Here is a 23317-nt window from a genome sequence, read left to right as displayed (position 1 = left end):
ATAATATTAATATGTCTGAAAACATGGCATCTTTTTGTTATTTTAATCAATCAATCAATCAATCAATAAATGTAAATTAATTTTTTTATTTAAAATTTTAAAGAAACAGGATATTTACATAACAAAATATGAAATACAAAAACTAAACAAAAAAATGTAAAATTTTACTAAATAACAAAATCTAGAATTTATAACTTTCTAGACTTCTGTTAATTTTTAATTACATGATAGTGATAAATTATCCAAATTAATTAAATTATTACAATTAATTCCTGTTTTAAATTAGGTTGAGAAATTATCCCAGTTGTTTTGTTGAATGAGAAAAGTGTCAAATAGTCATTGCCTAATTATTACCAGTTTTATATTACTATATTGGAAGTAATTTATATATTAGGCTTCAGTAGCATAAACTATGAAACTAAAATGAGATCAAATCAGAAACATCTCCGTTTTTATCTTCATGAAGTAAAAATCAGTGGTAACAGGGCTGTGAGATATTGGAAAAATCTTATCTATTTTATTTTTCGGCAATATAATTGCGATATAAATACAATTTTTCAAGATGGTCTGAATAGCACTATTTGACAGTTTTCTGTGGAGTCTTAACAGTATTCAAGTACACAAATTGAATAATCACAATGCAAAAAAATGCTTTTCTTTGATTTGTCTCATTTATAGTTCAATTATTGAAAGACTCTAAGATCAAGTAAAAATATTGTTTTGTTTTCAGAAGAAATAAATCAAAATGAAAAGTTTTTCCTTTAAACAAGCTAAATTATCTGCCAATGGGGTAAGTAAAATAATCTTTTTTTTTTTGTGGATGTGGATATTTGGACCAGAAATAAGACAGCAATTTAAGTAAGAAAAACTTGTAAATATAATATAAATATTGAAATACAATATTTGTCACACCCCAAACATCATACCCCAACTGTTATTAAAATGCTCAAACTCAGGCATGAAAACACATGCATATGATAAACCTTCAATTTTTTTATGGTTAAACTTAGCAGTGACTATAAATCGCATGTATTCTGGTCAACAATAATTCTGACTGAACATTGCATACCTTGTGATGTGACCATTGCAGATGCACAGATACCAATGCTGGAACGAAAAATTGTGTAGCCCTAGTGGTAACCAAAACAGCATTCTTTAATATTTGTCTTATGTTACTGATAAAAAGATTCAAACTGGTTTAACCTTTTACAATCACACCGGTGTGATCATCCTTGACTGGTCACTGAAGTGTACGATCACACCGGTGTGATAAGAATGTTCAGTGTGCACATTATCAACTGCTAAAATAGGCTTTTTAAAATTAATTAATATATATAATAATAAAATTAATGGTGGTTTAATAAATAATATAAATACTTCTCGTTAACCTCTGATTGCAGCTGCATCCCTTCTAGCGACAACTGGGGCGCCCATTACCCATTATATAACAAATAATACAATCATTATTAAGCTGTTTAAAAGACAAAATATATGTTCCATCCAATGCAGTCTCACTGCAATTCGTAACTTTTTGATTTAATAGCTAATTCGTATGAAGTTGTACAATCTAATTTATACAATTTAGTACGATTTGATCATCACCCAATGACGGTTGGGTTTAAGGTGGGGTTGGGCACCACACCTTCTTTTTATAATCGTACATTTTCATATTATTGAACTCATTCGAATTTGTAAGAATTAGCCACTAAACTGACAAAATGTAAAATACAGTTTTTTTGAGAGAATAGGCTGGTTCCATGATTTATTTAAGAATCGAAGAATCCGAAATTTCACAATATAATTACAACATTTGTCAATATTTACAGAAAAGGGTAAAAAGAAACAAAATACGATATATACATCAATGTCTGGGGCTGGTAGGTCACGTGATTAACTTGACACATCGCTATGGGAACTTTAGAATGCAATGGATTGGTCATACAAAAAAAAAAAACTCACACGGCCGGTTGGAGTATTTAAAACTCACAAGTGAAAGGGTTAATACAATATGAGGTTGAGTTTTTCATTTTAATTTGGAAATATGAAATTATTTTTGCAATGAATTAATACACTCATCCAAAACTGCCAGTATGGGGCAGAAAATGTCTTGCGTGTGTCACTGAGTTGTGTATTCAATTGATCTGCTCAAACAACTGATTAATTCTGCAATCCTGCTTAAAATTAATACGAGCATTTTTGCTCCACTATCTTGAATTTTAGGGTAACATAACAGCATATAACAGTCTGGGTGGGAGAATAACTTTTTAAATCCATAGTTTTTTTTCATAACATATTTGAAATCCAAAGAGACTCTAACACTTCTTCAGTTCAGACAAGTAAAGCATTTTTTTTTATTGTTGCTAGAGTGTTCATAGTTGCAAGCTAGTAGGCATATGGAGCACTCATTATGGAGCAGATGTTATGTGACTCTAAATGGAAAGCAGAACTCATGTACATGCAATTACATGGTCTAAAAATACAAAACCAAGACACAATAAGCCACTTTCAAAAAGGCATTGATGGAACTAATGCTTTCTGACATTGATACCATCTTGATTTCATCGCAGTTGTGCTAAAAAAAACGTGACTTGATCTCTGGATCGTTTCAATAAAAATAACTGGTGTGTTTATGAAAATGATTACTGTCTGTTTGGACAAGCGGAGTGATTCGCATTCATATATAGACATTTAAAGATGTCATTTTAATGTTTCAAGGAAGAGTTTCCAGTGATGTGCATTAATCTGCGTGTGTGTTGTGACTTGGATATGTTTGCGTGCAGACCTCCGGCGATCATTTATTCATGTCAAGTGTCTCTTTTTCTAGTGGAACTAATGGAAAGCCCTGGTTGTACAAATTGGTGAAAAAAAATATCTTTGCTGGCCAGATTTAGACGTTGAGAGAGGGACAGCTTTCGCAGTAATGCAGGGAACGAAAGGACTGAGTGCCTAATGCCTTAGAGACATGCATCTGCTGACATTTCTCATCCTGCTTGTTTATGGGCTTTTTTTACGGTAATTTTTATGGTGAGAGACTACAGTGGAGGCTAGAGTTATTCATCACTGCTTGTGTTCGCTCTGCTGCTGTAGGCAGTTTTGCTGTCTGGTCATTGTTTTAGATGTAGGAAGTCAAATCATAGTTTGCATTCTTGTGGACAGATCCTAGATCAGCTTTCTATATACGCTTATAAGTGCTCGCTTTATGAATAGGCTGTCAAGTAGAAGTTTTTATTGGAAATTTTGCTGTGTCTGTTCGCTACAGAGGGTGTTGAGATCTTCGAATGGTGTAATGCATACTGTTTCATACACTGTAAAACCCAACAGTCAACTTTATCAAATGAAATGAGTGTAGTTAACTCAAAATTTACTGAAAGTTAATTCTACACATTTGAAAAGAGTTTTGAACTCAGTGTTGAAAGTAATGAGTTAATTAAATACCTCATTACTTCAACTTAAATGGAGTTAGTACTCATAAAGATGAGTTTTTTTTAACTCAACTGGTTTGTTGCAATCGGTTTCCTCAAACGGTTTGATTTACCTTAACTTATTATATTTTACAGTACTCTGTTGGTTATAGTACTTGAGTACTCTTCATTTATCTGGATTTACTGTGCTCAAATTGCTTCATTTATTCAAATGGATTAAGTTCACAGAACTCATTAGGATTAGTTTTTGAACTCAAATGGTTTGTTGCAATCGGTTTCCTCAAATGGTTTGAGTTTCTTTAACTTTTTAGGTTTTACAGTGCACTGGATGTGATTGTGTGAAGAAATGTGACGTTTTTTAAATAAAATTGTAGCAAATACCACTTTTACTTGAACAAAGTTTCAATATAGTATTACTTTAATAATTAATTAATTAAGTAATTAATTTGTATATTATGCTACTATAGCTTAACATAAACTGTGAAACGTAAAAAAACACTCAAACTATAATTTGTGTTGCTCGTTCAACCTACTTATGCAAAATAAGCTGACAATTCTTGATGTTTATCTGGGGACGACTTAAATGTTTTTTATTTCAATTCATTCAAATTTGTAAAGAGAATTAAGTTAACTTAACCAATCTATGTTGGGACAACACAAAGGAATTATGTAGAACCCAGACTTTTTGACAGAGCACTCAGCAAATGATGTGTGCTGTTTGTTCAAACTCCTCATTTAAAATGAGCTAAAACAACACAATTCTTGATTTTTTTGGGGGGGGGGTTGGGGGTTGGGGCTGTCGGCAACTTAATAGTTTTATGTTCAATCCATTTAAACTTGTAAAAACTAATAAGTTAACTTAATTCTTTCATGTTGTCCCAACACAAATTGATAAAGAATGAGCTACTTTACTCTTTTACTTGTGTGGAGTAAGGAAACGGTGGAAACTTAGCCTACATATTCAATTTTGTTTGTTAAGCACAAAGATTGTTTCAAAATGATGTCTTAATTCAGTTCTAATTTCCAGCAAAAGAATAATTGAACAATAATAAAAGTGTTATATCCAAACACAGTTCTCATACTTATAATCCTTAGGGTGATGCAGACGTCTCCAAAACCTGACAGGTGGACAAATCTAAACTTCATATTTTTAAAACAAAAATAAATATGCATATAATAAATATTTATTATATCATTATACAAATGCAGATTGTCATGAATAAACTGACCATCCCAGCTGAGGTAAAGAAGGCATGGAGGTAGTGGGTTTTATATTTATGTAGAAATAATACATTTTGTTACATTTAAATCCTTTAAATTTTTTTTCATGTGTAAAGATATTTGTGTATTGCTGTACATCCTGTGTGTATTAAGGAATATGTAAGAGTTTGACCCCACATAGGCGCATAACTAATGCACTCTGCGCTTGGACTTTAGACTAGCTTTCAGTTCGTCAATGGCTTGGTCTATTTCAGTTTCTCAAAGTAGTAACGCACCAACAATGCGCCTTAACACATCTCCTTTTTAGATCAGCACACCCATGAGTCCACAAAGTGGTGCAAATGGATTTGCCATTTAAACCGCATGGTGCAAAACGTAAAAATAATGGTTGCGCTGGTCTGAAAATAGCAACAAATCACGCCACACATTGCTTGCACTTTTTTGTGCTGGGTGTATGGTAGGGCCCGATCTATGCTGTTTGTTCAGACTACTTATTTAAAATGAGCTGAAACAACACAATTCTTGAGTTTTTTTTCGGACAATTTAATAGTTTTATATTCACTTAGAGTTGCAAAAACTAAATAAGTTAACCTAATTCCTTCATGTTGTCCCAACACAAATCGAATGTGTGCATATTTTTACAGTGTAAAAATCAGAATCATATCAGAATTTATCATATCAGAAATATCTTAGTGCTTATGTTCATAAAAGACAATTCAGTGGTAACTGAAGCATTCTTTATTTTGTCACATAATAGGAGAGTCATACAGGTTAAAAATAACATGTGGTTAAATTAAACGTGTGTACATAAAATTATTTGTTGAATAAATTCATACCTCAACTAAAGTCACCTCAACTTCCACACAATTTTTTCATGTTGTCCCAACACACGATTAAGTTAACTTAATTTTTTAACAAATTTAAGTGGATTGAATATAAAACAATTAATTTGGCCCCCTCCCCATTGTAAATATGTAGTTTAAACAAATAACAAAAATCTAGTTTTTTCTCTAGTGAGTTCATCCGGAGTGATAATTTCAACCAGCGTGTATTGGCATGGTTATAAAATACATATAAGCTTGTTTTTGGTGGACACAGGCTTGTTTTTTTGGCGGACGAAGTCTGCTACGCTGCTGTTGCTAATGTACAGCAGGAATACAATGTTTACTTTAATATAATAAAAAGTATCTGCTTTAAAGGAAGCTTTTGTAAATGCGCTGGATGCCAGACCTACACATTAAAAAAATGCTTTGCCAATGGATTTGTGCTGGGACAACATCAAGGAATTATTTAAAATATTTATTTTTACGAATTTAAATGGATTGAACATAAAACAATTAAGTTGTCCCCAAAAAACCTTGAGAATTGTGTTGTTTAGCTTATTTTAAATAAATGTTTTGAACAAAGAGCAAATGTCTTTTTTTTGAGCGTATACAGTTTCTACCGTATTATTAACAGTGTTATTCTAATTTTAACTTTTTTACAGTCCAATAGGCAAGAGTTTCATACCTGAACTATGTATTTGTTAACATAATTGTGTTTTAATCATTTAACACCAAAGTTTAATGCTGTGTTCACACCAGACGTGGATGAATGAGGTGGTGCAAATGATGCAGTGCAAATTTTGCATTTTTGATGTGCGAATTGCGCAAAACACTCAAGTTGGAAAATCTGAACTTTAACATTATAATAACTTTAGACATTCGTGCCGCCCTAACCAATCAGGAGCTTGCTCTTGTAGGGGCATGATTATGACAGTTTTTTTTTTTTTTTGTTTTCTTTTTTTTTTTTTTGTATCATATGCGCGAATTGCGCAAATCGCTCAAGTGGGAAATTCTGAACTTTAGCATTATAATAACTTTAGACATTCACTCCGCATTAACCAATCAGGAGCTTGCTCTTGTAGGGACTATGATGTTGCGCCTTTTTTGGTGTCCCAAGGGGAAATTCTCCTGCCGACACTGGACAACAGCTCATCAAACTTGACTCGTCTAAGTCTGAAGCACAACTGAAAGCTTTAATCATCCAGGTATAGTTTCTGGAAGAGTTGATGAACGCACAGACCTGGGTGCACCTCTGATAGAATCTAACGGACTCAATTGAACAAATCTACGTTGTTTTTTCAGTCTTTCTAAATCACACAAACAGCTATTGTCTTGATAAAATTCATGTTAGCCATTCAGCAAAGAAACTAGAGTCACCAGGCAGACAGAAGCCCCGCCCATGATGCAAATCCGTGTCTATTGTGATGTGAATTTCACGTGTGAATGAAGTGAATTTGACGAGTGAATGAAGTGAGTAAATTCAAAATTTTCACGTGCGAATAGCACGATTTATTCACACATGCCATGTCTGGTGTGCACACCCCTTAAATTCTGATACAAAGCAGTTCTAGTTATTAAAACTCCTCATTTAGTAGCATATTGCCTGAAGACACAAGACACGTGTTAAGTGTGATGGTTGAGTGTGGATTACTGTTAATTAACGTGGACAATGTAAGGCTTTTAAGATAAAGTAATTCAGCTCCATGCTTAAATAAATGAAATAATCTAATTGTTGCACGGCACTCTCTCTATCGCCTCACAGAATAATGAGGTCGCCTGCCAGTCACCCACACTTTCAATGAAGAGCTGTATCAAAAATCTGTTATTATCACTCTATCAAAAAGATATTGTGTTTGATTTGAAAGCGAGGCATGAAGATCTGCTTTTTTCCCCCTTCATATTTAATATTTGTAAAAGTGTAGCACAGCCTATGATCATCACCGCTGTGCTTGATGGAGAGGCTGAGAAGGTGAGATAAGTTGTTGAAATGGCCGACCGAAGCCTCAGCTGTTGGTCATGGTCCGCTCCTCAAAGCAGGAGTTTTCCTTTTATCGGGTAAGTGCAATTCCAAGCAACAGTTCAAAGTGAAAGGACAGAGTTTTTTGAGGTTAACCAGTCTGAGGTTAATCCTGGAGACGGATTCTGTTATCAATGAATGTTTCGTCACGTTATGAGTGTTTGGTCAACCATTCCCATAGGCTCCTAAAGCATTGTGGAACAGAAGTTTCTTGTCGAGGTCTGAACTAGATCTTAAATTAAAACAATGATCCGTCTGAGGTCATGCGCTACAGGGATTTTATCATGGTTAGGGGAGATTCGGAACTGCAGCGATATGATTGATAATGTTATGATATTATATATGATAATATTTATAATTTTTCTTTTGCAATATAAGAAATCACAATGAAAAATAATAATTTTGTGTTTTGTTTTGTTTTGTTTTGTTTTGTTTTGTTTTGTTTTGTTTTGTTTTGTTTTGTTTTGTTTTGTTTTTGTTTTGTTTTTGTTTTGTTTTTGTTGTGTTTTTGTTGTGTTTTTGTTTTGTTCAATTTGTGTTCAACTTTTGTTTGGTTTTGTTTCATTCTGTTTTGTTTTTGTTGTGTTTTTGTTTCATTCTGTTTTGTTTTGTTTCTGTTTTGTTCCATGTTTGTTTGTTTTTTGGTTTTGTTTCATTCTGTTTTGTTTTTGTTTATGTTTTGTTCTGTTTTTGTTTGTTTCATTCTGTTTTGTTTTTTGTTTTGTTCTATTTCTGTTCATTCCATTTTTTTTTGTTTGGTTTTGTTCCATTTTTGTTTTGTTTTTTGTTTTGTTTCTGTTTTGTTCCATGTTTTCTTGTTTTTTGTTTGGTTTTGTTTCATACTGTTTTGTTCTATTTTTGTTTGGTTTTGTTTCATTCTGTTTTATTTCTGTTCTATTTCTGTTCATTCCATTTTGTTTTGTTTGGTTTGGTTTTGTTTCTTTTTTGTCATAATTTAGTTTTTTCTGTTTTGTTCTGTTTGTTTTGTCTTTTTTTGTTTATATTTTGTTCAATTTTTTTCTTGTTTGGTTTTGCTTTGGGTTTTGATTAATTTAGTTTCTTGTTTTTTTCTTTTATTTCGTTTCATAATTTGTTTCTTTTATTTCTTGTTTTGTTTCATTTTGTTTCCTATTCAGTTTAGTTTTGTCTTGTTTTTTTCATGGTTTGTTTTTTTGTGTGTTTGTTTTTAGAAAAATAAAACAAATGAAAAGTAAAAAAGAACAACAACAGCCATCTATGCACATACAATAGTAACAAAAGCAGTCAAACATTTCAGCTTTAATGACAAAAGATTATTCAAAATGTATAACTTAACTTGCAAAATATGTTAAAATATTAGCAGAAAAACAAATGCAGCAGAAAATATGGGCTTAGTATTTGCATTTTCTATCATTGGGCATAATTATAAACTTTCAATCAGATTACATCCTTAAAAAATAAAAGTAGTTTACTGGCATCGATGATTACATGAAGTATTTTTAACATCTATAGAAACTATTGTTTAATGCTCTTTAGATTATTAAAACATTCGTCATACCAATAAAAAAAAAAAAAAACATGTTCAACCTTTCTCTGCTTGTAAAAGAACAGCTGAAAGGCTCTTTTTGAATGTTTATTTTTTACAATTATTAAAATAATGTCATTTTTGTGGAAAAGAAGTAGATGCCTTGTTGTAACCTGACTCAGAGGAAGACATGAATCATGTTTTTTGTGACAGTATTGGGATAACGGATAGTAAGGAGTAATATAAAACTTCTTCCTCTTATAAATGATCATTGAAGGCAAAGATCTTGTGAAATACAGATATTTTGTAATTAGAAGGTAAGAAAATTAGCAAGAAAAAAGTACTGGATTTTTTTTTAGCTAGTTCAACACTCAGTATGCAGTAATGAGCAACACAATGTAGGATGTAGCAACACAACAGTGATGTAGTAATTGCAGCAAATAATTATTTTGTTAATTAATATATTAAAGAAGCCTCATTAGTTATATTAATTAGCTGAAGGGTGTTTAACGTTGCAATTGCTTGTAGCAACTCATTTATATTGATTAATGAGTTAAATTATATGAACATTAGTATAGAATTAATATTATAAAGAGTGTGTGGTTGTGTGTGTGTGTGTGTGTGTGCGTGTGTGTGTGTGCGTGTGTGTGTGTGAGCTGAGCTGCAGATCATGGTCAAAAACGTGCGTCGTTTACTGTGTCTTGTGTCACCGCACATATTCAGCGTGTTAAGCTGCACATGTGTGCCCACAGAAGAGCATCAGCATCAGGCATCTGTTGAATCTTAACACTGCTGGAAGCACTGCATGACTGTGGTGTTTGAAGTTTATGGCTTCTCTGAGAGAGCAGAGGCGTTCTCCACTGGGATTTTATCATCAGAATGTGGTATCGGATCAGAGAAATGGCTGATGTTTTTGAATTTTAATGGACGAGAGGAAATGTATGAAGAGGGTGAGCTTTAGTGTGCAGAAATTGATGCACAGAAGTGGCTATTTTAGATGGCAGGTCTCGAAGGTCATAATGAAGGAGGTACATAAGCTTTTGCATGTTGTTTGTGGGAAATTGGATTTTGGTTTGCAGCATCAAACCTTTGGGAAGCTCATTTACTGATTATAAATGATTTCTATAAATGAGCGATAAAATAGGGGATTTGTGAAATGCCAACAAAACCTCACGGCAATTCGTAACTTTTTGATTTAGTGGCTAATTCATACGAATTCGTATGATCTAATTCGTACAATTTAGTACGATTTGCTCATCCCCCAATGACGGTTGGGTTTAGGGGTGGGGTTGGGTGCCATGCCTCCTTTTTAAAATCGTACAATTTCGTACGACTGAACTCTTACGAATTCGTACAAATTAGCCACTAAACTGACAAAACTAAAATACTTACGTTTTCTCGTGAGGTCAGGCTGGAAATGCTAATCAATACTGCAGTTTTGTTTTTGTTTTGTTTTGTTTTGTTTTGTTTTGTTTTGTTTTGTTTTGTTTTGTTTTGTTTTGTTTTGTTTTGTTTTGTTTTGTTTTGTTTTCTTTTCTTTTCTTTTGTTTTCTTTTCTTTTGTTTTTTTGTTATGATTTTGTTTTTGTTTTGCTTGGTTTTTGTTTTCTGTATCGATTTTTCTTGTTTTGCTTTTCTTTTAGTTTTTGCTTTGTTTTATGTTTTTTTCTGTCTTGTTCTGTTTTGTATTTGTTTGCATTCTGTTTTGTTTTGCATTGTGTTTAGTTTAATTTAGTTTCGTTTTATTTAAATCTATTTTTTGTTTTCTTTTTTGTTTCTGCTTTTGTTTTATTTTATGTTTTGTTTTTGTTTAATTTTTGTTTTTATTTTTGTGTTTTGTTTAGGTTCTTGTCTTTTATTTATTTTTTCATTTTATTCATGTTTATTGTTCCATTTTGTTGCATTATTTATTTGTAATATTTCTCGTTTTGTTTCATTTTGTTTACTATTTATTTTTTTATTGTTTTGTTTTGCTTTGCTTTGCTTGTTTTTTGTTGTAATTGTTTTTGTTTTCTTGTTTTGCTTTTGTTTTTTGTTTTATGTTTTGTTTCTGGTTTTACTTGTTTGGTTTTGCTTTGTTTTGTTTCATTTAGTTTCTTGTTCTATTTAAATTTGTTTTTTTGTTTCCTTATTTTTGTTTCATAATTTGTTTCATTTGTTTTGTTTCATTTCTTGTTTTGTTTCTTTTTTTGTTTATTGTTTCCTTGTATTTCATGTTTACTGTTTCCTTTTGTTTCATAATTTGTTTCTATCATTTTTTGTTTTGTTTCACTTTGTTTCCTTATTTTTTGTCTTGTTTTTATATATATATATATATATATATATATATATATATATATATATATATATATATATATATATATATATATATATATATATATATATATATATATATATATTTGTTTTTATTTTGTGTGTGTGTTTTTTTGTTTTGCTTTGTTTTTGGATTGTTTGGTGTTTTGTGTCTTGTTTTGCTTTTTTAAGTTTGGTTTTGCTTTGTGTTTTGTTTAATTTATTTTCTTGTTTTGTTTAATTTTGTTTCCTCTTTAGTTTTGTCTTTTTTGTCTGTGTTTTAGTTTGTTTGTTTTGTCTTGCTTTTTGTTTCATGTTTTGTTTTTTGTTTGTTTTTTCATGTTGTGTTTTAACTCAATTTAATGTCTATAAAACAACACCCAATTAATTATTTTGAAACATTTGTTGCAATGGAAGCATTTATGTTAGCCTGAACAGATCTATTGGCATCTGTTCCTTAAAATGTTAATGTTAAAAAAATATATATCTCTGAATTTTCACCCTGAAATTGGTGCGAACAGGCCTTTTAAGGCTTGACTTTATATGGCATTTAAGATGTTGGAAGACTAAAAACATGCAACCAACAATATTTACTGTATGTTTTAAAACCCACTCTGTCTCTTTCACAGGGTAAAAGCAAAGAAAGGTGTGAATCTCCTCAGCACCAAGTCCAGGAGTAACCAGTGGAGGGTTGAATGGGACATGCAGTCCGGAGCCAAACACTCCATCGCCACCGTTGAAGCCAGCAAGATCAAAGGAGTCTCTGGGTAAGTCAGCCTCATGCTTTTGTACACTGATCTAGGAACAGCTTCCCTAGTGGTAAACAAAGCACTGCACATTGAAAGGCAATCTGGTTGCTGATCAGCAACGGAAGGAGAACTTAAACTTTTATGGATGAATCATCACATTCACCCACTCCAACATCTGCTAGTTAATCCAAATAACATTCAACTAAAACAGAATCCCGCCTGCTCAGTTAAGACCTTTGTTCAAGGATGTTACTGTCTAATTGGAGAGGCTTACATTCAATAGAACGTTTGTTGTCAAATCAATTAGTACTTCCTGTGTTTTCATTTATGCTAAATTGTTTTTGCAGGGCTTTTTGAAAGAAACTTCTCACAGAGTCTGTAGCCATAAATACATAAAGATACAGGATTCATGTTCAGACTGTGCTTTGGAGTCAATCCTGAAGGAATTAAATAAAGAAATTAAATAAAGGATAAATGCTTGCCTCTTATAGGTTTTTGTTTTACCTTATTAGCATCCTGACAAGCCTTATATTAGATCCCACTTTATACTTTATATGTTATTGCCTGTTAGGTTGTATTCATGCAACAGAATAAAATCTCAAAACCTTTTTTTTTTTTAGAATTGCAACTTTTTTTGTCTCAATGTTCAGATTTTATTTTATATCTTCAGTTTTTGTTACTATTGAGACATTTTTCCCCTTAGAATTGCAATTCTGAGTTTGTCTTAAGACCTTTTTTTGATTATCTACAGAACAAACCATCATTATACAATGACTTGCCCTATTACCCGAACTTGCCTAATTAAGCCTTTAAAATACACATTAAGCTGAATACTAGTATCTTGAAAAATATCTAGTAAAATATTATGTACTGTCATCATGGCAAAGATAAAATAAATCAGTTATTAGACATTAGTTAATAAAAATTTTATTTTTACAAATGTGTTGGGAAAAGCTTAGTCCCTTTAAACAGAAATATTATGTATAAACATAATAAATTCATAGTATAAAATACATCATTTAAATATCAGTACAAATAACAGCAAAAAATAAACCATCCCAAATATTTTTTTAGTCCAGATGTCTCAATAAAACTCTAGTCTTTTTTATATTTCAATCCATCTTCAGGAAGATTGAGCGATTCATCCTGCCAGTAGAGTCAAGTGTTATTTACCTTTTATCAGGCGGGTCAGGATGCAGTGATTGAGTGTTGGCAGAGAGATTAGCAGCGAGGTCATCTAAATTAAACATCATGCTATTTTCTTCATGTTTCTAAGCCTCTTAGTCTTGGTCCTTTTTCCCCTTTGTATTTAGTGAAACCTAGCAAAATCATTTCTCTCATTCGGCCTGACATGTGAACGGACCGTGTCATTCGCCTGCCGTTTTGCTGGATGTACAGTTTGCTTCCAGGAAAACTGTACTTTCACAGGAATACTTAACACTTTACTGAAATGACGTCACAGTGTGTGTGTTTTATTGCTTTAGAGCATAAAGACTGTCTGTCTGTCTGTCTGCCTGCCTGCCTGTCTGCCTGCCTGCCTGCCTGTCTGTCTGTCTGTCTGTCTGTCTGTCTAAAACTGTAAAATTACAAAAGAATATGATTATTAACCAGCTGCTTTTTGTTGTTTTTGTTGTGGTTGTTGTTGTATTTTTTTGCAGCGTAATTTTTATTTCTCCTTTGATCATTTAAAATTGTTTGAATATGCTTGAAATTATCTCACAATTTTTTTTCAGATTAGCAAATGTTTATCTTGATTCTTCTTGTTTTTTTCTGTTGTGATTCATACTTTACTGTTAGAAATTGTGACTATACCTCAGAAGTGTGAATTTTCCCTCACAGCTCAGACTTTTTTCAATTAAACCTTTTCTTTGAATGTTTCAGAATTGCATATATAATGCAAGATATAACGTAAAAAAAAAAAAAATAACTGTCCACAGTTTACTGCTCTATTGCAAATTTCTTTAAACTTGAATTTTCTGACTATATTCCTTATTTTATATTATTAGCATCCTGACAATCTTTTTTTATGTCCCACTTTACACCATACCACTTGTCTGTTTTATTAATGTCACAGAATAAAATCTCAAAATTCAGGTTTTTGTTTTTTAGAATTTTTTGGTCTCAGTGTTTAGATTTTCTTCTCAATATTCTTGTCTAGACACAATATTGTCTAAATATTGTCAATTTCTCTCGTTATACAGACTTTTTTACTGACTTAGTAGTGCAGCTTTTATGTTAAAATTCAGATTTTTATTTTGTTTATTTAGGGGAGAGCGGGGACAAAAGTACCATTTTTCATAGAAACCCCAATTTATATGATACTTTTATAGACAGAACTATATTTTTGCTGCTCATAAGTGTGATTACTAACTCTTTAATTCCATATTCCTTTTTTTACCCGAAAAAAACACCCTGACAAAACTTTTATTATGTCCCAGACTTTAAAAAAACAATTAAATTCAGACTTTATTCTCTGAATATTTTGAGTTTGTATATCTTACAATTTCATTATAAAAAAAAAATCTGTTAATTGACAGTTCCTGTATTTTGTGATTCTCTCGTGTTTTCCAGTATTTACAGTTGTGAATTGCATTATGGGACCTTTTTTTGCTCTGCTGACTTTTGAAATGTTGAAAATTCCACTTGACAGTTTAATAAAGTGACTTTTTTTGGCGTTTTAGTAGTTTGAAATGATATTATGTATGAGAAATAATAGAGAGAAATAAGTCTGTAAAATAACAGAAAATGTACTGGCAGTTCAATATGAGGTTTTAGTATCGTTATATATATATATATATATATATATATATATATATATATATATATATATATATATATATATATATGTATGTATATATATATATATATATATATATATATATATATATATATATATATATATATATATATATATATATATATATATATATATATATATATATATATGTATGTATATATAATAACTAACCCAGACATTAAATCACTTTAAACTATTAAAAATGTTAATAAAAGTCACTTTTTTTACTTTTCAAGGTAAAAAGTTGTTCAAAGATCAAAGTCCAAAATTTCAATTAAAAAAATTTCATTTTCAAAAAAAAAAAAACCTGACTGTTTGAAAACCTGTTTTTTTTATGTTTAAATTTTAGAAGTGCTAAATACAGATATATAGATATACAGATGTATAGACTTTTTTTCCCTCAGAATTGCAACTTTTTATGCTTGCCACAGAATAAAATCTCACAATTCAGTTTTTTTTTTTTTTTTTTTTTAGTATTGCAACTTATTTGAGTGTTGTGAGTTTATCTACACCCACTGGCCACTTTAATAGGTACATCTGTCTAACTGCCCATTAACACAAATTTCTAATCAGCCAATCACATGGCAGCAACTCAACGCATTTATGCATGTAGACATGGTCAAGATGATCTGCTACAGTTCAAACGGAGCATCAGAATGGGGAAGATGGGGAAGGTTGTTGGTGCCAGGCGGCTGGTCTGAGTATTTCAGAAACTGCCAATCTTCTGGGATTTTCACACATGACCATCTCTAGGGTTTACCGAGAATAGTTACCGAGAATATTTAGAGAATAGTTACAGAGAATGGAACTATCCAGTGAGTGGCAGTTCTGTGGGCACAAATGCCTTGTTGATGCCAGAGGTCAGAGGAGAATGGCCAGACTGGTTTGAGCCAAAAGAAAGGCAATAGTAACTCAAATAAGCACTTGTTACAACCGAGGTATGCAGAAGAGCATCTCTTAACACACAACACTTCAAACCTTGAGGCAGATGGGCTACAGCAGCATAAGACCTCACCAGGTGCCCATCCTGTCAGCTAAGAACAGGAAAGTGAGGCTACAATTCACACAGGCTCACCAAAATTGGACAATAGAAGATTGGAAAAACTTCGGATCTGATGAGTCTCGATTTCTGCTGTGACATTTGGATTATAGGGTCAGAATTTTGTGTTAACAGCATGAAAGTATGGATCCATCCTGCCTTGTATTAATGGTTCAGGCTGCTGGTGATGGTGCAATGGTGTGGTTAGGGTTAGGTCCAACCCAGTACAAGTAAGGTGTACCAAGTAAAGTGGCCGGTGAGTGTATATCTTACAGTTTCTTTCATTATACAGACTTTTTTACCCCTCAGAATTAGTAGTTATAGTATAGTTATTATCACAGTTTTTTTTTGTCTCAGATTTGCAAATATCTCTCACATTTTTTTCCAGAGAATTGCAACTTTTTATCTTACAATTCAAATTATTTTTTCAGACTTTCTCTTGATTTCTCAGCAAGTCAGTTCTGTTTCCTTGTATGGATTTTCTGTTAGCAAGGCTCGTTCTGTCCACGCTTTCCAGCTCTCTTCTTATACTTGCAAATGTCTTTCCTTGCATACGCTGCCCATATTCTTTCGCCATCTATCTTTTCCAACACTTTTAATGAGCGACTCTGTAGTGCTTGGAGCAAACATTGCGTATATGTGGTTTAAGGCAGGCCTTGGATGTAATGCCAGCGTTATTTGTCAACATAAGACAACCCTCATCATTTCTTTAGTGTATTTTCACTTAGAGATTCAGTTGCTAGCACACTCATTCCATTTTATTCCTTTCTCCCTATTTTTCTACACTCCAGAATTATAAGCAATTATAAAAAGACTCTAAATGCAGGGCGTTTTGAAAAGCTGGCAGTGTTTAATGAGCAAAAGTTACCAAAACTCTTTTTTTGTTGTACCGGACAGTCAATTCTCAGCAGTGGCTAAATAATTAAGGCTATGTTAACTTTCTTAATGCGGCGTCCAATGGATAAGCATCAAGAAAGCAAACACGTTTGATACTGATTGATTCCCGTTTGGCTTTAAATATTTCCTTCCAAACAAAAGGAAAAGTAATTAAACTTTTAGTAGGGAAGTCACAGTTAATGGCCTTGTAGTTTTAATTGGCCGCATCAATTTCTAATTAGCTAAGCAACAATTAGTGACAAAACAGTATCTCCTAACAAAGGGGCTTTTGCGAATCATATAGTTGGCTACTTTAGTGTATTGCGGACTGCTGAACAACACGATTCAGCATTAGGTTTCGGAACTAAATGTAAATTAGGTTTATAATTGATGGCACTCGTACAGCTTATAATAATGTCACCCAAGATTTAGACTCCTAAGCTGTTTTTAATAAGTAAACATGAAAATCTCAGATCAACATACAAACTCTAAAACAAACACACGTTCATACTTTGAAAAACAAATGTATGTATGTATGTAAAAATAAATAAAATAAATACATTTAAAAGAATGGATTGGTAAAAGTTTATTTATTTATTTATCAGCAAATTAGGATAATTTATAAGCTAATTAATATGCTAATTAAGGTGCTAATATATATATATATATATATATATATATATATATATATATATATATATATATATATATATATATATATATATATATATATTATGATATTCTTCATTTATTTGATTACATGATTATTTATTTGATTACATGATTATTTATTTGTTTATATATTAGCAAAGCAATTCTTAAGATATTGCCATTAAGAAATTGTTTATTTATTTATTACCAAACCTATTGTTAAGATATTGCTATAAAGATATGTATTAAGATATTCATTATTTATTGGATTACTGGATTGTTTATTTATTTATTTATTAGCAAAATTATTGTTAAGATCATGCTATTAAGATATGTATTAAGATATTGTTCATTTATTGGATTACTGAATTATTTATTTATTTATTTATTTATTTATTTATTTATTTATTTATTTATTTATTAGCAAACCTATTATTAAGATATTACTATTACGCTATGTATTAAGATGTTGTTTATTTATTGGATTGCTGGAATATTTATTTATTTGATTTTTGTTTATTTATTTATTTAGTTATTTATTTATTTATTTATTTATTTATTAGCAAACCTATTATTAAGATATTACTATTAAGATATGTATTAAGATATTGTTTATTTATTGGATTGCTGGGATATTTATTTATTTATTTATTTATTTATTTATTTATTTATTTATTTATTTATTTATTCATTTATTTGCAAACCTATTATTAAGATATTACTATTAAAATATGTATTAAGATATTGTTTATTTATTGGATTGCTGGAATATTTATTTATTTATTTATTTATTTATTTATTTATTTATTTATTTATTTATTTATTTATTAGCAAACCTATTATTAAGATGTTGCTATTTATTAGTACTTATAATGTACATATTCGGCATGATCTTATTCTACATCCCTTATCCTATATCCAATACCTAAACCCAACTGCTACCTTAATAACTCTTTATAAGCATCAAATTAGGAGTTTATTGAGGCAAATGTCATAATCATACCCTAAAATTGTGACCATGTATTATTCACTCATTCATTCATCCGTGTTGGCGTGGGTTTCCTCTGCGTGCTCCGGTTTCAAATAAGTAAATAAACAAACAAACAAACAAACTCTTACCAATCCATTCTTTTTATTTATTTATTTTATACTACCCCCCCCCCAAAAAAAAAAAAAAAAAAAAACACGGGGAGAACATGCAAAATCCACATAGAATTGCTAACTGACCCAGCCGGGACTCGAACCAGCAACCTTCTTTATGTGAAGCGACAGTGCTAACCACTGAGCCACCGTCCATCATTTATAAGTATTATAATTAATATGTTGTTGTCTTGTCATCGAGTCTGTTCATCCAATCATCGAGTGATAACATTCTAATTGGCTGATATTTTTACATTTCGATTTTTTTGATTGTATGCAATATGTGTAGTTAAATACAATACTTAATCCAAATAATAATTCCTCTAATTCCCCACAAGAAGTGGTTGTTGATTTTGCAGCTTTGACACATTAATTACCCCCCACAGATAACATTTTGATAACCCTGCAGCATTTTTCCACAGGCTCCTCCGCTCCCTGCGAGGAGTATTATATTTTGGCGGGTCTCTCTCTCGGTGTGGTTGTCAGCTGCTATCAGCACATCTACCTGTAGAACACGAGTCTCAGATAAAGGAAATAATCCTTGATGTGTGTGCATAGAATCAACAGACAGAACTCATTTAGCCTGCCACTATCCATTATGGAGGTTTCCTGCAAACGCTATGAAGAAACTATTTGCCGGGCACAGTTGCATTTTTATTTTTTCCAATTTAATTCCAGTGTGTTGCTGGATTGTAGTGCTCAGCTGTGTTTATGACCACATTTGTGTTCATTTCAGCAATGCGCTTGAAATCAAAGATTGTTGTTACATAAATGTAGAGCATCTTTGTTTTTATTACTTTGTATTATAGGTGAGATGTGGTGTTTACATTTTTATTTTGTAGCCAATCCCAGCTTAATAGACTGCTAAAAGTAAGCCATTTATTGACGGATTCTCCTGAAAAGTGTTTTTTTTGGGGTTTTTTTTGGCATTGCTGTGTTTGTTTGAATGGCTCAGTATGCATCAATATTAGTTCAAGCAAAAGGAGAGAGTTTGGAGCAAGACGTTCGGTATGGTCAAACAAAGGCGCACTACATGTATTTCCATTATCATCCTTAGTCAGGTATACAAGCTAGCTTGAAAGATAAAAAAGTTTACTATCAGAAGTTGGGAACACTTGAAAATAAGGTTGTATTAGTTAGTGTTAGTTAATGCACTTACTAACATGTACAAACAGTGAATGATACATTTATGACAGTATTTATTCATGTTTATTTAATGTAAGTTAATGAAACTATATTCGTTTATTGTTAATGTTAACCCGCAGTGCATTAATTGGTGTTAACAGGCATGAGTTTGTATTTTAATAATGCATTTGTAAATGTTAAACTATCATTAATAAATGATGTATATGTATTGTTCATTATTAGTTCATGCTAGTAAATTAGTAGCTTTAACTAACATTAACTAATGGAACCTTATTGTAAAGTGTAACCTAAAAATCTTCCTGCAAATCAAAACACTTTCTTTTTACCTTATGTGTATTGTTTTTACAAAATACCAGTGGTGGATGAATTGAATATCATTTTTTTCTGAGTGAGAGTACAGATGACCTGAAAAAAATAGCACTCAGTTACATTTCCAGCTGAAGAATTATTAGCCCCCCTGTTTATTTTTTTCCCCAATTTTTGTTTAACATACACTCTCAGAAATAAAGGTATGCGAGCTGTCACTGGGGTGGTACCTTTTGAAAAGGTACACATTTGTACTTAAAGGGTCCATATTGGTACCTCAAAAGTATATATTAGTACCTAAAAATTTTAAGAGGATCACTTTTGTACATTTTAGGTACTAATATGTACCCTTGAGATTTTAATATGGACCTTTAAGGTTCAAATGTGTACCTTTTGAAAAGGTATCACTCCAGCGACAGCTTGTGTACCTTTATTTCTAAGAGTGTAGAGAAGATTATTTCGAGGCATTTCTAAACATAATGGTTTTAATAACTCATTTCTTATAACTGATTTATTTTATTTTTGCCATGATGACAGTAAATAATATTTGACTTGATATTTTTCAAGACACTTCTATACAGCTTAAAGTGACATTTAAAGGCTTAACTAGGTTAATTAGGTTAACTGGGCAGGTTAGGGTAATTAGGCAAGTTATTGTATAACAATGGTTTGTTCTGTAGACTATCGTAAAAAATACAGCTCAAAGGTGCTAATAATTTTGACCCCAAAATGTTTTTAAAAAAATTAAAAGCTGTTTTTATTCAAGCTGAAATAAAACAAATAAGACTTTTTCCAGAAGAAAACATATTATCAGACATACTGTGAAAATTCCCTTGCCCTGTTGAACATCATTTGGGAAATATTTAAAAAAGAAAAATAAACTGTACATGTAGTCATTTAGTAGACAGTTTTTTTCCAAAGCAACCTACAATTGAGGCGGCATTCAACAATTTAACATGAAGAGTCAATACACAAAAGAGAATTAACTGTTAGAGTAAGGAGTAAAGTGTCTAGTGCATATGGAGAGTATAAGTGTTTCTACTTGTGGTTTGTTAAGCCCACTCACCTTGTGAAGCACACTTCATAAATGCACAATGCTTTTTTATACATCGATATGGAGTGACTATAAGAAAGTGTCTGGTGCAAAACTGATGCAAGCGTCGGTTAAAGTGTCAGAGAGATGAAAGAGTGTGTTTTCTACAGATGGTTTATCAAGCCCACTCACCTGTGTTTAGCACACTTCATAAATGCACAAACCTTTTTTTTTTTTGTTTTTATAGAAATGGAGTGATGGTAAGAAAATGTCTGCTTCAAATCTGGTGCAAGTGTAGGTTAAAGAGTCAGAGAGATGAACGAGTGTGTTTTTTTACAAGTGGTCTCACCTTGTAAAGCACGTTTTATAAATGCACAATGCTTTTTTATATATAGATATGGAGTGATTGTAAGAAAGTGACTAGTGCTAAACTGGTGCCAGTGTCAGTTAAAGTGTCAGAGATGAAAGAGTGTTTTCTACAGGTGGTTTGTCACGCCCACAGTGAAGCACACTCCCACAGTGAAGCACACTCCGAATTGCATAATGTTTTTGGAGTTTTGAGAGAGAGAGATCATGGTTTTGGGAGCTGTTAGGTTGGAAGGTGTCTGTTAGATTGTAATAACTCTTCTAAAACCCTTTTCCCAATCTTTCAGAATGAAATGCCTACTTTACTACATCAATTCAGCCACGCCCATTGTTTTCTCATTTAAAATTCTGTTATTTTAGTAATCGCGTCACAATACGAAAAAAATAACGATCGCAGTTTCGGGTTCATTGGGATTTTAAGTCAGAGTCCAAAAGTATTTGATATTCAAGTACTAAAAGGTAAAAAAGTCAATTATACTTATTGATGGATGTTTTGTTTTTTCAAAGATTGTTTTTAGTACTCTAACCTGTCTTGCACTGAATTCTACTACTGATAATTATAATTGGATAATTCAAATGTGCAAATATAAACAAATAAAAGTGCTTACAATGCAGTTCATCAATGGCAAATGATTTAAATCAGTAAATTATTCACTGGAGATTCCCTCTGATTTTATCGTTTGAATCAGTGCACTAATTAAAGACCTGCCCTGACCTGATCATTTGAATCAGTTTATCTAATTAGCATTTAGCATTTCATTCTTCATATTTTTTTAATGCTTTCAAAAAATAATAATAATAATAATAATAATAATAATAATAATAATAAAAATAGGCGACACGGTGGCGCAGTAGGTAGTGCTGTCACCTCACAGCAAGAAGGTCACTGGTTCGAGCCTCGGCTAGGTCAGTTGGCATTTCTGTGTGGAGTTTGCATGTTCTCCCTGCGTTCGCGTGGATTTCCTCAGGGTGGTCCGGTTTCCCCCGCAGTACAAAGACATGCGGTACAGGTGAATTGGGTAGGCTAAATTGTCCATAGTGTATGAGTGTGAATGAGTGTGTATTCCCAGAGATGGGTTCCAGCTGGAACACTGAAAAAAATTATTCAAAGATGATTCTTTGGATTTACTCAATTTTTTACGTTAAGTGGTTGTAAACCATTTATTTGGGCTGAATTTAAACAAACAAATTTAGTTGAACATTATTAAATTTAATTTGTTTGTTTAAATTCAACACAAATAAATTGTTTGCAACAGTTTTGCATGCAACACTTTTTTCAGTGAAGGGCATCCGCTGCGTAAAACATATGCTGGATAAGTTGGCGGTTCCTTCCACTGTGGTGACCCCAGATTAATAAAGGGACTAAGCTGAAAAGAAAATGAATGAATGAATGAATGAATGAATGAATGAATGAATAATAATAATAATAATAATAATAATAATAATAATAATAATAATAATAATAATAAATTTTATTCACCAAGGCTGTTTTGATTGGAAAATTCAATAAAAATGTAAAATTAGGAATTATTTCACATTAAAAAAAACTTTTTTTATTACATAATTTATATTTTTATATGATTTATTGTATTTGAATATACAAAAGTTATTGATCTTTTAAAAATATTTATCAGAACTATGATCATTAATGTTCATTTTTCCCCAGTCTTCAGTTATTATTCTAATATGCTGATTTGCTTCTCAAAAATACTCAAAAAAATTTTTATTTGTTTATCAGTTTTGTAAAGAGTTCTTCTACTTAATATTTTGGGGAAAAACTTTGATTTTTCATTCATTCATTCATTCATTCATTCATTCATTCATTCATTCATTTATTTGTTTGTCATTTATGCATCATGAAAACTGTGCAACAGAATTGAATTGAAATGTTTTGTATCAATATCAATATAACATCCTTTAGCGATCACTTGAATG

At 31.5% G+C, this 23317-nt stretch overlaps 1 protein-coding gene across 2 annotated transcripts in view; it reads left to right on the top strand.

Moving 5' to 3' along the window:
• Positions 1 to 23317, top strand: part of tmem132e (transmembrane protein 132E) — a 601474-nt gene that overhangs the window by 491983 nt on the left and 86174 nt on the right. For both annotated transcript variants that reach the window (XM_056458536.1, XM_056458535.1), the window contains exon 3: positions 11909 to 12046. In XM_056458536.1, the coding sequence (XP_056314511.1) occupies positions 11909 to 12046 (138 nt within the window). The remainder of the gene's footprint in view (positions 1 to 11908; positions 12047 to 23317) is intronic.

This window comes from Danio aesculapii, chromosome 5, assembly GCF_903798145.1.
Source record: "Danio aesculapii chromosome 5, fDanAes4.1, whole genome shotgun sequence".
Classification (NCBI taxonomy): domain Eukaryota; kingdom Metazoa; phylum Chordata; class Actinopteri; order Cypriniformes; family Danionidae; genus Danio; species Danio aesculapii.
This window is presented reverse-complemented; position numbering and strand designations above follow the sequence as displayed.